At 50.6% G+C, this 19,366-nt stretch overlaps 2 protein-coding genes across 2 annotated transcripts in view; one reads left to right on the plus strand and one right to left on the minus strand.

Annotated features, from left to right (window-relative positions):
* Positions 1-3,001, plus strand: part of GPN1 (GPN-loop GTPase 1) — a 14,595-nt gene extending 11,594 nt beyond the window's left edge. Inside the window, exons 4-6 of the mRNA XM_073672878.1 lie at positions 2,093-2,329; positions 2,435-2,545; positions 2,780-3,001. Of these exons, the coding sequence (XP_073528979.1) occupies positions 2,093-2,329; positions 2,435-2,545; positions 2,780-2,865 (434 nt within the window). The 3' untranslated portion in view covers positions 2,866-3,001. The remainder of the gene's footprint in view (positions 1-2,092; positions 2,330-2,434; positions 2,546-2,779) is intronic.
* Positions 3,002-4,066: 1,065 nt separating this feature from the next.
* Positions 4,067-19,366, minus strand: part of ATRAID (all-trans retinoic acid induced differentiation factor) — a 37,855-nt gene continuing 22,555 nt past the window's right edge. The window contains exons 2-7 of the mRNA XM_073672896.1: positions 7,249-7,373; positions 7,064-7,135; positions 6,912-6,983; positions 6,716-6,837; positions 4,405-4,505; positions 4,067-4,331 (exon numbers count right to left, since the gene is read on the minus strand). Of these exons, the coding sequence (XP_073528997.1) occupies positions 4,227-4,331; positions 4,405-4,505; positions 6,716-6,837; positions 6,912-6,983; positions 7,064-7,135; positions 7,249-7,373 (597 nt within the window). The 3' untranslated portion in view covers positions 4,067-4,226. The remainder of the gene's footprint in view (positions 4,332-4,404; positions 4,506-6,715; positions 6,838-6,911; positions 6,984-7,063; positions 7,136-7,248; positions 7,374-19,366) is intronic.

Raw genomic sequence — 19,366 nt, forward strand, 5'->3', positions numbered from 1 at the left:
AGGAGGAGGCGTGTGAGGGAGCAATGGTGTCTGATCCCCCTGAGGAGCAGGTGGTGAGGGAGCAATGGTGTCTGATTCCCTGAGGAGGAGGAGGTGGTGAGGGAGCAATGGTGTCTGATCCCGAGGAGGAGGAGGAGGTGGTGAGGGAGCAATGGTGTCTGATCCCCTGAGGAGCAGGTGGTGAGGGAGAAATGGTGTCTGATCCCCGGAGGAGGCGTGAGGGAGCAATGGTGTCTGATCCCCGGAGGAGGAGGTGGTGAGGGAGCAATGGTGTCTGATCCCCCTGAGGAGGAGGCGGTGAGGGAGCAATGGTGTCTGATCCCCTGAGGAGGAGGTGGTGAGGGAGCAATGGTGTCTGATTCCCTGAGGAGGAGGAGGTGGTGAGGGAGCAATGGTGTCTGATCCCGGAGGAGGAGGAGGTGGTGAGGGAGCAATGGTGTCTGATCCCCTGAGGAGCAGGTGGTGAGGGAGAAATGGTGTCTGATCCCCGGAGGAGGCGGTGAGGGAGCAATGGTGTCTGATCCCCTGAGGAGGAGTGGTGAGGGAGCAATGGTGTCTGTTCCCCTGAGGAGGAGGTGGTGAGGGAGCAATGGTGTCTGATCCCCCTGAGGAGGAGGAGGTGGTGAGGGAGCAATGGTGTCTGATCCCCTGAGGAGGAGGCGGTGAGGGAGCAATGGTGTCTGATCCCGAGGAGGAGGCGGTGAGGGAGCAATGGTGTCTGATCCCCCTGAGGACCAGGTGGTGAGGGAGCAATGGTGTCTGATCCCCTGAGGAGGAGGCGGTGAGGGGAGCAATGGTGTCTGATCCCCTGAGGAGGAGGCGGTGAGGGAGCAATGGGTGTCTGATCCCCGGAGGAGGAGTGGTGAGGGAGCAATGGTGTCTGATCCCCCTGAGAGGAGGCGGTGAGGGAGCAATGGTGTCTGATCCCCTGAGGAGGAGGAGGAGGAGGTGGTGAGGGAGCAATGGTGTCTGATCCCCTGAGGAGGAGGCGGTGAGGGAGCAATGGTGCCTGATCCCCTGAGGAGGAGGCGGTGAGGGAGCAATGGTGCCTGATCCCCTGAGGAGGAGGAGGTGGTGAGGGAGCAATGGTGCCTGATCCCCGGAGGAGGAGGAGGTGGTGAGGGAGCAATGGTGCCTGATCCCCGGAGGAGGAGGAGGGGTGAGGGAGCAATGGTGCCTGATCCCCTGAGGAGGAGGCGGTGAGGGAGCAATGGTGCCTGATCCCCTGAGGAGGAGGCGGTGAGGGAGCAATGGTGCCTGATCCCCTGAGGAGGAGGAGGCGGTGAGGGAGCAATGGTGTCTGATCCCCGGAGGAGAAGGAGGTGGTGAGGGAGCAATGGTGTCTGATCCCCGGAGGAGGAGGAGGAGGTGGTGAGGGAGCAATGGTGTCTGATCCCCGGAGGAGGAGGAGGTGGTGAGGGAGCAATGGTGTCTGATAACCCGGAGGAGGAGGAGGCGGTGAGGGAGCAATGGTGCCTGATCCCCTGAGGAGGAGGAGGAGGCGGTGAGGGAGCAATGGTGCCTGATCCCTGAGGAGGAGGTGGTGAGGGAGCAATGGTGCCTGATCCCCGGAGGAGGAGGAGGTGGTGAGGGAGCAATGGTGCCTGATCCCCTGAGGAGGAGGAGGTGGTGAGGGAGCAATGGTGTCTGATCCCCTGAGGAGGAGGGAGGTGCTGAGGGAGCAATGGTGTCTGATCCCCTGAGGAGGAGGAGGCGGTGAGGGAGCAATGGTGCCTGATCCCCGGAGGAGGAGGAGGAGGGAGGTGGTGAGGGAGCAATGGCGTCTGATCCCGAGGAGGAGGAGGAGGCGGTGAGGGAGCAATGGCGTCTGATCCCCGGAGGAGGAGGAGGAGGTGGTGAGGGAGCAATGGTGCCTGATCCCCTGAGGAGGAGGAGGTGGTGAGGGAGCAATGGTGTCTGATCCCCGAGGGAGGAGGAGGTGGTGAGGGAGCAATGGTGTCTGATCCCTGAGGAGGAGGAGGTGAGGAAGCAATGGTGTCTGATTCCCTGAGGAGGCGGTGAGGGAGCAATGGTGTCTGATCCCCTGAGGAGGAGGTGGTGAGGGAGCAATGGTGTCTGATCCCCTGAGGAGGTGGTGAGGGAGCAATGGTGTCTGATTCCCGGACGAGGAGGCAGCGGGGCCTGGTCCCCTTGAGGAGGCGGTGGGGGAGAAGCAGGGTCTGCACCCCCAAACTGCAGGAGTTGGTATCCGATCCTTGTTATCCTGGGTTTCAGGAGGAGGAGAAGCGGAAGGAGCAGCAGGAGCAGTTGGATCGGCTGCATCGGGACATGGGATCTGTGAATCTGGACCCGGGACTCTCATCAGGAGGTAGGACATATGGGGTGTGACCGGTGTGTGCCTTGGTCGGTCGGTGACGTCACGAGGCCTCGGCCCCGTCTGTGATCTTCGGTAATGGCTTCCTCTCGCTCTCAGGTCTGGATGAAGCTGCTGCGGGGCCGTCAGATCTGATCCTCACCCGGGGGAACATGGAGGAGGATGATGAAGAAGCAGAGGACAGTGACACGGATGACATCGATCACTCAGGTCAGAGGCCACATCCACTTCTTTTCTGGGTGTGTGGAGGAGGTTGGTCAGAGACCTCGGATGTTTGTTGGGATGAGGAGACTGATGTAAAGTGAATGTTGCGGCCATAAGCGATCGGCTGTCACGCGTAATAACACCCAATCACAGCGCAGCTTTCTGTTCACATTCTGGAACCTTTGCTGTGATTGGCTGCTGTGGCAGCTGTTCTTATGTCTCCACCTTTCCCATTGGCAGTGGCGGAGTCCAGACTGGAGGAGCCGGCGTTCCAGAGCTTCCTGCAGCAAACGCACAGCAAGTACCGGGAGAAGGTGAACAAGTGACGGAGGAGGAGGAGGAGGAGTGCGGCCGGGCCGTCCCACCTCTGGCGGGGGGTCCTGTCATGTGAACCGTTCCTGCTCTTCGGGGTGAAGTTTTATTTTGTGTAATGTTATATAATAGATGCGGTTTTGTTATTTATCGCCATGTTTCGTTATTTAGGCGCTTCGGTCGCTGCCCATCAGAGGGGCGCACCCTCCTCCCCAAAGGGTCCTGGACTGTGGTCCCTGGGGGCCCATCACTGACACTGCCGCTCCTCCCCTGACCTCAGAGACCACCAGGAGGTCCAGAACATGAGGTCTTTACCATCTACTACATATAAAAGGAGCTGCATGCAGAGTCATAGCAGGGGCCCCGGGCCCTCCGACACCACCGCAATAGACCACTCCATATTGTACCCCATCTCCTGTGCAGCCGCAGCAATGCTCTGTGTGTACGGAGCCGGCCCCAGAGCGTTGGCCGCGGCGTGACGTCCCGCAGCTCTGGGCACCTGTGATATTCTTACACTAAATGCTGCAACGCGCGACGGCGCTCCGCTCAGGGGTGGCAGAAGCACAAAGGGTCTTTATTTATAAGGGTCAAAACTTCAGCTACGAAGCAGCACAATTTCCACAAAAATAAAAGACTTCAGGCGAAACAATCCCTGCAGGAGCGGCGGACGCTGCGGAGCATCTGCAGCAGGAGCGGCGGACGCTGCGGAGCATCTGCAGCAGGAGCGGCGGACGCTGCGGAGCATCTGCAGCAGGAGCGGCGGACGCTGCGGAGCATCTGCAGCAGGAGCGGCGGACGCTGCGGAGCATCTGCAGCAGGAGCGGCGGACGCTGCGGAGCATCTGCAGCAGGAGCGGCGGACGCTGCGGAGCATCTGCAGCAGGAGCGGCGGACGCTGCGGAGCATCTGCAGCAGGAGCGGCGGACGCTGCGGAGCATCTGCAGCAGGAGCGGCGGACGCTGCGGAGCATCTGCAGCAGGAGCGGCGGACGCTGCGTCGTCCCCCCGCGTCCTGACCTCACAGCTAGATCCTCAGATCGGGGCTGCGGGGCGTCGTCCCCCCGCGTCCTGACCTCACAGCTAGATCCTCAGATCGGGGCGGCTGCAGCCTCTAAACTCAAGGAGAAAATAATAAAATTGCAATATCTTCACCAGATAAATCCTCTCCGCTCTCGTCCGCTGCCCGAAATGGAAAAACAAAAACATTTCAGAAGAAGTTTTTACCCAAATGTTTTACTTTATACAGATTATTTACACATTAACCCCGTCCTGACGGCAGCACCTGATTGGCCGGGTGACCTTGTTCTTGCTATGCTGCAGAGAAGGAGGAGACCCCTCGTGGCGGAGGGTACACGGCCGAGCGCCCGGGTCCTGGACCTACTGACTCTTCACCTTCTTCCGCTGCGTGCACCACAGCAGGACGCACAGCGTGACAGTCACCGAGGACAGGATCCCGAAGAACATGACCATGGGGAACGAGCCCTGCGAGGAAGACGAGCACAGCTGTGACATGGAGCGACACCGGGGAGCCAGCGCCGGCCCCATCCCTCATTACCTCTCTGAGACACTTATATCCGCTGAACCCCGGAGCACAGACGCACTGCGAGGACCCCGGGCCGGCGGGAGCGCACAGAGAGTTCTCCGGACACATCAGCTCTGCGGAGAAAGCAGACGACTTATGTACGAGCGGCATCACCATGTAACGCGGGGGCGGCCCGCGCACCCCCACCACCATCATCAATATCACTCAGAGGACACGGCCCGCGCACCCCCCCACCACCATCATCAATATCACTCAGGGGACACGGCCCGCGCACCCCCCCACCACCATCATCAATATCACTCAGGGGACACGGCCCGAGGACCCCCCCCCCCCATCACTCAGGGGACACGGCCCGCGCACCCCCCCACCACCACCATCACTCAGGGGACACGGCCCGCGCACCCCCCCACCACCATCATCAATATCACTCAGGGGACACGGCCCGCGCACCCCCCCCCACCACCATCATCAATATCACTCAGGGGACACGGCCCGCGCACCCCCCCACCACCACCATCACTCAGGGGACACGGCCCGCGCACCCCCACCCCCCCCACCACCACCATCACTCAGGGGACACGGCCCGCGCACCCCCCCCCCCCCCCCCCACCATCACTCAGGGGACACGGCCCGCGCACACCCCCCCCACCACCATCACTCAGGGGACACAGCCCGAGGACCCCCCCCACCACCACCATCACTCAGGGGACACGGCCCGCGCACCCCCCCACCACCACCATCACTCAGGGGACACGGCCCGCGCACCCCCCCCCCACCACCACCATCACTCAGGGGACACGGCCCGCGCACCCCCCCACCACCACCATCACTCAGGGGACACGGCCCGCGCACACCCCCCCCACCACCATCACTCAGGGGACACAGCCCGAGGACCCCCCCCACCACCACCATCACTCAGGGGACACGGCCCGCGCACCCCCCCACCACCACCACCATCACTCAGGGGACACGGCCCGCGCACCCCCCCCCCCACCACCATCACTCAGGGGACACGGCCCGCGCACACCCCCCCCACCACCATCACTCAGGGGACACAGCCCGAGGACCCCCCCCACCACCACCATCACTCAGGGGACACGGCCCGCGCACCCCCCCCCACCACCATCATCATCATCATCAATATCACTCAGGGGACACGGCCCGCGCACACCCCCCCCCACCACCATCACTCAGGGGACACAGCCCGAGGACCCCCCCCCACCAACACCACCATCACTCGGGACACGGCCCGCGCACCCCCCCCACCATCATCAATATCACTCAGGGAACACGGCCCGCGCACCCCCCCCCCCACCATCACTCAGGGGACACGGCCCCCCCCCCCCACACCATCATCAATATCACTCAGGGGACACGGCCCGCGCACCCCCCCCCCCACCACCACCACCCAGGGGACACGGCCCGCGCACCTCCCCCCCCCCCCCCCCACCATCAATTAGGGGACACGGCCTGCGCCCCCACCATCACGTAGGGAGACGGCCCGCGCACCCCCCCACCACCATCACGTAGGGGACACGGCCCGTGCACCCCCCTCCCCCATCACGCAGGGGACACAGCCCGCGCACCTCCCCCCCCCCCCCATCACGCAGGGAGACGGCCCGCGCACCCCCCCACCACCATCACGCAGGGGGACCAGCCCACGCACCCCCCCACCACCATCACGTAGGGGACACGGCCCGCGCACCTCCCCCCCATCACGCAGGGAGACGGCCCGCGCAACCCCCCACCACCATCATGTAGGGGACACAGCCCGCGCACCCCCCCACCACCATCATCATGTAGGGGACACGGCCGGCGCCCCCACCACCACCATCACGTAGGGGACACGGCCCGCGCCCCCACCACCACCATCACGCAGGGGACACGGCCCGCGCACCCCCCCCCCCCCATCACGCAGGGAGACGGCCCGCGCACCTCCCCCCCCCCCCCATCACGCAGGGAGACGGCCCGCGCACCCCCCACCACCATCATGTAGGGGACACGGCCCGCGCACCCCCCCCACCACCATCATGTAGGGGACACGGCCGGCGCCCCCACCACCACCATCACCATCACGTAGGGGACACGGCCCGCGCACCTCCCCCCCCATCACGCAGGGAGACGGCCCGCGCACCCCCCCACCACCATCATGTAGGGGACTCGGCCGGCGCCCCCACCACCACCATCACCATCACCATCACGTAGGGGACACGGCCCGCGCACCTCCCCCCCCATCACGCAGGGAGACGGCCCGCGCACCCCCCCACCACCATCACATAGGGGACATGGCCCGCGCCCCCCAGCACACGTGCCCCGCACTCACCCATGCCTCCAGTGCTGTTGCACCCGTCCCTCTGGTCCTGGCAGACGCGGACCCCCGCACTGCTGTTCACACTCCTCCAGGCCCCGTCACCCCCAGGACAGCTGATGTTGAGGGGCAGTGCTCTATCACAAGAGGAGGAGATAACAATCAGCTGATAAGACAACGGGGCGGAGCCGACAATCACATGATCACTCACATGTACTCCAGACTGGTCAGACCCTGAAACACGTCAGGCGGCAGATCCTGCAGAGGATTCTGGGAGAGGTCTCTGAGGACAGAGGTCACAGGTCACGTATAAGGCAGAGTGCCTCCTACACTTTAGGGGGAGCTGATAGCGGGGTCACTTACATGGCGGCCAGAGAAGGGGGAAGATGGAGGGTGCGGTCCAGGTGGGCGATGGAGCAATTATGGAGATCGAGCCTAGAAGAGAAGACGACAAGAGGTCACCAGTGACGAGCGCCCCGGATATATCGTCCCCAGCGATCACATACTCCCCCGTATACAGCGCCCCCCGTGATGGTATATAGCTGTACCCTACGATGGTGTCTGTCCCCAGCACACAGCAGCGGGCGGCTATCCTCGCCCCCGCAACGGCCGCACACCGTCTCCCCACAGCTGACGCCGGCTGCAGCTCTCCAGGACACCGGGTGCAGGTCCGCTGCGGAGACACAAGGGTTAATCAGTGACCGGAGCCCGACACGAGGGGGAGACACAAGGGTTAATCAGTGACCGGAGCCCGACACGAGGGGGAGACACAAGGGTTAATCAGTGACCGGAGCCCAACACGAGGGGGAGACACAAGGGTTAATCAGTGACCGGAGCCCGACACGAGGGGGAGACACAAGGGTTAATCAGTGACCGGAGCCCGACACGTGGGGGAGACACAAGGGTTAATCAGTGACCGGAGCCCGACACGAGGGGGAGACACAAGGGTTAATCAGTGACCGGAGCCCGACACGAGGGGGAGACACAAGGGTTAATCAGTGACCGGAGCCCGACACGTGGGGGAGACACAAGGGTTAATCAGTGACCGGAGCCCGACACGAGGGGGAGACACAAGGGTTAATCAGTGACCGGAGCCCGACACGAGGGGGAGACACAAGGGTTAATCAGTGACCGGAGCCCGACACGAGGGGGAGACACAAGGGTTAATCAGTGACCGGAGCCCGACACGAGGGGGAGACACAAGGGTTAATCGGTGACCGGAGCGCGACACGAGGGGGAGACACAAGGGTTAATCGGTGACCGGAGCGCGATACGAGGGGGAGACACAAGGGTTAATCGGTGACGGGAGCCCGACACGAGGCGGAGACACAAGGGTTAATCGGTGACCGGAGCCCGACACGACGGGGAGACACAAGGGTTAATCAGTGACCGGAGCCCGACACGAGGGGGAGACACGAGGGTTAATCAGGGACCGGAGCCCGATACGAGGGGGAGACACGAGGGTTAATCAGGGACCGGAGCCCGACACGAGGGGGAGACACGAGGGTTAATCAGGGACCGGAGCCCGATACTAGGGGGAGGAGCCTCAGAGCCAAGACCAACCACAAAGACACACACAATCACACACTGTACAATCACACACTACACACTGTACAATCACACACTACACACTGTACAATCTCACACTACACACTGTACAATCTCACACTACACACTGTACAATCACACACTACACACTGTACAATCACACTACACACTGTACAATCACACACTACACACTGTACAATCACACACTCTGTACAATCACACACTGTACAATCACACACTGTACAATCACACACTACACACTGTACAATCACACACTGTACAATCACACACTACACACTGTACAATCACACACTACACACTGTACAATCACACACTGCACACTGTACAATCACACACACACTGTACAATCACACACACTGTACAATCACACACTACACACTGTACAATCACACACTGTACAATCACACACTACACACTGTACAATCACACACTACACACTGTACAATCACACACTGCACACTGTACAATCACACACTGTACAATCACACACACACTGTACAATCACACACTACAATCACACACTGTACAATCACACACTGTACAATCACACACACTGTACAATCACACACACACTGTACAATCACACACACTGTACAATCACACACACTGTACAATCACACACACTGCACACAATCACACACTACAATCACACACTGTACAATCACACACTACACACTGTACAATCACACACTACACACTGTACAATCACACACTGTACAATCACACACTACACACTGTACAATCACACACACTGCACACAATCACACACTACAATCACACACTGTACAATCACACACTACACTGTACAATCACACACACACTGTACAATCACACACACACTGCACACAATCACACACTACACACTGTACAATCACACACTGTACAATCACACACAACACACTGTACAATCACACACTACACACTGTACAATCACACACTACACACTGTACAATCACACACACACTGTACAATCACACACTGTACAATCACACACTGTACAATCACACACTACACACTGTACAATCACACACACTGCACACTGTACAATCACACACACACTGTACAATCACACACTGTACAATCACACACACACTGTACAATCACACACACACACTGTACAATCACACACACACACTGTACAATCACACACACACTGCACACAATCACACACTACAATCACACACTGTACAATCACACACTGTACAATCACACACACACACTGTACAATCACACACTGTACAATCACACACACACTGTACAATCACACACTACACACTGTACAATCACACACACTGTACAATCACACACTACACACTGTACAATCACACACTGTACAATCACACACTACACACTGTACAATCACACACACACTGTACAATCACACACTACACACTGTACAATCACACACTGTACAATCACACACACACTGTACAATCACACACTGTACAATCACACTACACACTGTACAATCACACACTGTACAATCACACACTGTACAATCACACATTACACACTGTACAATCACACACTGTACAATCACACACTACACACTGTACAATCACACACTACACACTGTACAATCACACACTGTACAATCACACACTACACACTGTACAATCACACACACTGTACAATCACACACACTGTACAATCACACACACTGCACACTGTACAATCACACACACACTGTATAATCACACACTGTACAATCTCACACACACTGTACAATCACACACTGTACAATCACACACACAGTGTACAATCACACACTGTACAATCACACACACACACTGTACAATCACACACTGTACAATCACACACACCACACACACACTGTACAATCACACACACACTGCACACAATCACACACTACAATCACACACTGTACAATCACACACACACACTGTACAATCACACACACACTGCACACAATCACACACTACAATCACACACTACACACTGTACAATCACACACTGTACAATCACACACTACACACTGTACAATCACACACTACAATCACACACACACTGTACAATCACACACTGTACAATCACACTACACACTGTACAATCACACACTGTACAATCACACACTGTACAATCACACACTACACTGTACAATCACACACTGTACAATCACACACTACACACTGTACAATCACACACTACACACTGTACAATCACACACTACACACTGTACAATCACACACACTGTACAATCACACACTGCACACTGTACAATCACACACTGTACAATCACACACACTGTATAATCACACACTGTACAATCTCACACACACTGTACAATCACACACTGTACAATCACACACACAGTGTACAATCACACACACTGTACAATCACACACACTGTACAATCACACACTGTACAATCACACACACCACACACACACACTGTACAATCACACACACACACTGTACAATCACACACTGTACAATCACACACTGTACAATCACACACAATACACAATCACACACTACAATCACACACTGTACAATCACACACACACACTGTACAATCACACTGCACACAATCACACACTACAATCACACACTGTACAATCACACACTACACACTGTACAATCACACACTACACACTGTACAATCACACACTGTACAATCACACACACACACTGTACAATCACACACTGTACAATCACACACTGTACAATCACACACTGTACAATCACACACTACACACTGTACAATCACACACACTGTACAATCACACACTACACACTGTACAATCACACACTGTACAATCACACACTACACACTGTACAATCACACACACACTGTACAATCACACACTACACACTGTACAATCACACACTGTACAATCACACACACACTGTACAATCACACACTGTACAATCACACTACACACTGTACAATCACACACTGTACAATCACACACTGTACAATCACACACTACACACTGTACAATCACACACTACACACTGTACAATCACACACTGTACAATCACACACTACACACTGTACAATCACACACACTGTACAATCACACACACTGCACACTGTACAATCACACACACACTGTATAATCACACACTGTACAATCTCACACACACTGTACAATCACACACTGTACAATCACACACACAGTGTACAATCACACACTGTACAATCACACACACACACTGTACAATCACACACTGTACAATCACACACACCACACACACACACTGTACAATCACACACACACACTGTACAATCACACTGCACACAATCACACACTACAATCACACACTGTACAATCACACACTACACACTGTACAATCACACACTACACACTGTACAATCACACACTGTACAATCACACACTACACACTGTACAATCACACACTACAATCACACACACACTGTACAATCACACACTGTACAATCACACTACACACTGTACAATCACACACTGTACAATCACACACTGTACAATCACACACTACACTGTACAATCACACACTGTACAATCACACACTACACACTGTACAATCACACACTACACACTGTACAATCACACACTACACACTGTACAATCACACACACTGTACAATCACACACTGCACACTGTACAATCACACACTGTACAATCACACACACTGTATAATCACACACTGTACAATCTCACACACACTGTACAATCACACACTGTACAATCACACACACAGTGTACAATCACACACACTGTACAATCACACACACTGTACAATCACACACTGTACAATCACACACACCACACACACACACTGTACAATCACACACACACACTGTACAATCACACACTGTACAATCACACACTGTACAATCACACACAATACACAATCACACACTACAATCACACACTGTACAATCACACACACACACTGTACAATCACACTGCACACAATCACACACTACAATCACACACTGTACAATCACACACTACACACTGTACAATCACACACTACACACTGTACAATCACACACTGTACAATCACACACACACTGTACAATCACACACTGTACAATCACACACTGTACAATCACACACTGTACAATCACACACTACACACTGTACAATCACACACACTGTACAATCACACACTACACACTGTACAATCACACACTGTACAATCACACACTACACACTGTACAATCACACACTGTACAATCACACACACACTGTACAATCACACACTGTACAATCACACTACACACTGTACAATCACACACTGTACAATCACACACTGTACAATCACACACTGTACAATCACACACTGTACAATCACACACTACACACTGTACAATCACACACTACACACTGTACAATCACACACTGTACAATCACACACTACACACTGTACAATCACACACACTGTACAATCACACACACTGCACACTGTACAATCACACACACACTGTATAATCACACACTGTACAATCTCACACACACTGTACAATCACACACTGTACAATCACACACACAGTGTACAATCACACACTGTACAATCACACACACACACTGTACAATCACACACTGTACAATCACACACACCACACACACACACTGTACAATCACACACACACACTGTACAATCACACTGCACACAATCACACACTACAATCACACACTGTACAATCACACACTACACACTGTACAATCACACACTACACACTGTACAATCACACACTGTACAATCACACACACACACTGTACAATCACACACTGTACAATCACACACTGTACAATCACACACACACTGTACAATCACACACTACACACTGTACAATCACACACACTGTACAATCACACACTACACACTGTACAATCACACACTGTACAATCACACACTACACACTGTACAATCACACACACTGTACAATCACACACTACACACTGTACAATCACACACTGTACAATCACACACACACTGTACAATCACACACTGTACAATCACACTACACACTGTACAATCACACACTGTACAATCACACACTGTACAATCACACACTGTACAATCACACATTACACACTGTACAATCACACACTGTACAATCACACACTACACACTGTACAATCACACACTACACACTGTACAATCACACACTGTACAATCACACACTACACACTGTACAATCACACACACTGTACAATCACACACACTGCACACTGTACAATCACACACACACTGTATAATCACACACTGTACAATCTCACACACACTGTACAATCACACACTGTACAATCACACACACAGTGTACAATCACACACTGTACAATCACACACACACACTGTACAATCACACACTGTACAATCACACACACCACACACACACACTGTACAATCACACACACACACTGTACAATCACACACTGTACAATCTCACACACACTGCACACAATCACACACTACAATCACACACTGTACAATCACACACACACACTGTACAATCACACACACACTGCACACAATCACACACTACAATCACACACTACACAATCACACACTACACACTGTACAATCACACACTACAATCACACACACACTGTACAATCACACACTGTACAATCACACTACACACTGTACAATCACACACTGTACAATCACACACTGTACAATCACACACTACACTGTACAATCACACACTGTACAATCACACACTACACACTGTACAATCACACACTACACACTGTACAATCACACACTACACACTGTACAATCACACACTGTACAATCACACACTACACACTGTACAATCACACACACTGTACAATCACACACACTGCACACTGTACAATCACACACTGTACAATCACACACACTGTATAATCACACACTGTACAATCTCACACACACTGTACAATCACACACTGTACAATCACACACACAGTGTACAATCACACACACTGTACAATCACACACACTGTACAATCACACACTGTACAATCACACACACCACACACACACACTGTACAATCACACACACACACTGTACAATCACACACTGTACAATCTCACACACACTGTACAATCACACACACTGCACACAATCACACACTACAATCACACACTGTACAATCACACACACACTGTACAATCACACTGCACACAATCACACACTACAATCACACACTGTACAATCACACACTACACACTGTACAATCACACACTACACACTGTACAATCACACACTACACACTGTACAATCACACACACTGTACAATCACACACACTGCACACAATCACACACTACAATCACACACTGTACAATCACACACACACACTGTACAATCACACTGCACACAATCACACACTACAATCACACACTGTACAATCACACACTACACACTGTACAATCACACACTACACACTGTACAATCACACACTACACACTGTACAATCACACACACTGTACAATCACACACACTGCACACAATCACACACTACAATCACACACTGTACAATCACACACTACACTGTACAATCACACACACACTGTACAATCACACACACTGCACACAATCACACACTACACACTGTACAATCACACACTGTACAATCACACACACACACTGTACAATCACACACTACACACTGTACAATCACACACTGTACAATCACACACTACACACTGTACAATCACACACTGTACAATCACACACTGTACAATCACACACTGTACAATCACATACTACACACTGTACAATCACACACACTGCACACAATCACACACTACAATCACACACTGTACAATCACACACACTGTACAATCACACACACACTGCACACAATCACACACTACAATCACACACTGTACAATCACACACTGTACAATCACACACACACACTGTACAATCACACACTGTACAATCACACACACACACACTGTACAATCACACACTGTACAATCACACACTACACACTATACAATCACACACTGTACAATCACACACTACACACTGTACAATCACACACTGTACAATCACACACACACTGTACAATCACACACACACACTGTACAATCACACACTGTACAATCACACACACCACACACACACACTGTACAATCACACACACACTGTACAATCACACACTGTACAATCTCACACACACTGTACAATCACACACTGTACAATCACACACACTACACACACAGTGTACAATCACACACACACTGTACAATCACACACACACTGTACAATCACACACACACTGCACACAATCACACACCGTACAATCACACACACTGTACAATCACACACACTGTACAATTACACACTGTACAATCACACACACTACACACTATACAATCACACACTGTACAATCACACACTCACTGTACAATCACACTCACTGTACAATCACACACAATTACACACACACACACTGTACAATCACACACTACACACTGTACAATCACACACACACACTGTACAATCACACACTGTACAATCACACACAATACACAATCACACACACTGTACAATCACACAATACACAATCACACACTGTACAATCACACACAATCACACACTGTACAATCACACACACACTGTACAATCACACACTACACACTGTACAATCACATACACTGTACAATCACACACACACTGTACAATCACACACACTACACACTGTACAATCACACACTGTACAATCACACACACACACTGTATAATCACACACACACACTGTATAATCACACACACACTGTACAATCACCCACTGTACAATCACACACACACTGTACAATCCCACACACACACTGTACAATCACACACACTACACACTGTACAAACACACACACACTGTATAATCACACACACACTGTACAATCACACTGTACAATCACACACACACACTGTACAATCACACACACTGTACAATCACACACAATACAATCACACACAATACACAATCACACACACTACACACTGTACAATCACACACACACTGTACAATCACACACACACACACACACTGTATAATCACACACACTGTACAATCACACTGTACAATCACACACACACTGTACAATCACACACTGCACACAATCACACACTGTACAATCACACACACTGCACACAATCACACACACACACTGTACAATCACACACAATACAATCACACACTGTACAATCACACACAATACAATCACACACACACTGTACAATCACACACTGTACAATCACACACACACTGTACAATCACACACAATACACAATCACACACTGTACAATCACACACAATACACAATTACACACAATAAAATCACACACTGTACAATCACACACACACACTGTACAATCACACACTGTACAATCACACACACACACTGTACAATCACACACACACACTGTACAATCACACACTGTACAATCACACACTACACACTGTACAATCACACACACACACTGTACAATCACACACACTGTACAATCACACACACTACACACACAGTGTACAATCACACACACACTGTACAATCACACACACACTGTACAATCACAATCACACACAAATACACACACTGTACAATCACACACACACTGCACACAATCACACACCGTACAATCACACACACTGTACAATCACACACTTTACAATCAAACACACTGTACAATCAAACACACTGTACAATCACACACACACTGTACAATCACACACACTACACACTATACAATCACACACTGTACAATCACACACTCACTGTACAATCACACACTCACTGTACAATCACACACAATTACACACACACACTGTACAATCACACACACACTGTACAATCACACACACACTGTACAATCACACACTGTACAATCACACACTACACACTGTACAATCACACACACAATCTGTACAATCACACACTGTACAATCACACACACTGTACAATCACACACAATCACATACTGTACAATCACACACACACTGTACAATCACACACTACACACTGTACAATCACACACACTGTACAATCACACACACACTGTACAATCACACACACTACACACTGTACAATCACACACTGTACAATCACATACACTGTACAATCACACACACACTGTACAATCACACACACACTGTACAATCACACACACACACTGTATAATCACACACACACTGTACAATCACACACTGTACAATCACACACACACACTGTACAATCACACACACACACTGTACAATCACACACACACTGTACAACACACACACTGTACAATCACACACAATACAATCACACACAATACACAATCACACACACACTGTACAATCACACACACACTGTACAATCACACACACTACACACTGTACAATCACACACCCACAATACACAATCACACACACACTGTACAATCACACACACACTGTACAATCACACACACTACACACTGTACAATCACACACTGTACAATCACACACACACTGTACAATCACACACACACACTGTATAATCACACACACACTGTACAATCACACACACACACTGTACAATCACACTGTACAATCACACACACACACTGTACAATCACACACACACTGTACAATCACACACACACTGTACAATCACACACTGTACAATCACACACAATACACAATCACACACAATACACAATCACACACTGTACAATCACACACACACTGTACAATCACACACTGTACAATCACACACACTGTACAATCACACACACTGTACAATCACACACAATACACAATTACACACAATAAAATCACACACTGTACAATCACACACACACTGTACAATCACACACAATACACAATCACACACTGTACAATCACACACAATACACAATTACACACAATAAAATCACACACTGTACAATCACACACACACTGTACAATCACACACTGTACAATCACACACTGTACAATCACACACACACTGTACAATCACACACAATACACAATCACACACTGTACAATCACACACAATACACAATCACACACACACTGTACAATCACACACACACACTGTACAATCACACACACACTGTACAATCACACACAATACACAATCACACACACTGTACAATCACACACAATCACACACTGTACAATCACACACAATCACACACTGTACAATCACACACTACACACTGTACAATCACATACACTGTACAATCACCCACTGTACAATCACACACACACTGTACAATCACCCACTGTACAATCACACACTGTACAATCACACACACACTGTACAATCACACACAATACACAATCACACACTGTACAATCACATACACTGTACAATCACACACAATCACACACTGTACAATCACACACTACACACTGTACAATCACACACACTGTACAATCACACACACTGTACAATCACACACACACTGTACAATCACACACACTACACACTGTACAATCACACACTGTACAATCACATACACTGTACAATCACACACACACTGTACAATCACCCACTGTACAATCACACACACACTGTACAATCACACACACTACACTGTACAATCACACACACACACTGTATAATCACACACACTGTACAATCACCCACTGTACAATCACACACTGTACAATCACACACACACACTGTACAATCACACACACACACTGTACAAACACACACACACTGTACAATCACACACACTACACACTGTACAATCACACACACACACTGTACAATCACACTGTACAATCACACACACACACTGTACAATCACACATACTGTACAATCACACATACTGTACAATCACACACAATACACAATCACACACACACACTGTACAATCACACACTACACACTGTACAATCACACACACTGTACAATCACACACACACTGTACAATCACACACACTACACACTGTACAATCACACACTGTACAATCACATACACTGTACAATCACACACACACTGTACAATCACACACACTACACACTGTACAATCACACACACACACTGTATAATCACACACACACTGTACAATCACCCACTGTACAATCAAACACACACTGTACAATCACACACACACACTGTACAATCACACACACACACTGTACAATCACACACACTACACAC

The sequence above is a fragment of the Phyllobates terribilis genome, unplaced genomic scaffold (assembly GCF_046119375.1).
Source record: "Phyllobates terribilis strain yellow unplaced genomic scaffold, ASM4611937v1 Scaffold_3__8_contigs__length_932513732, whole genome shotgun sequence".
Taxonomy (NCBI): Eukaryota; Metazoa; Chordata; class Amphibia; order Anura; family Dendrobatidae; genus Phyllobates; species Phyllobates terribilis.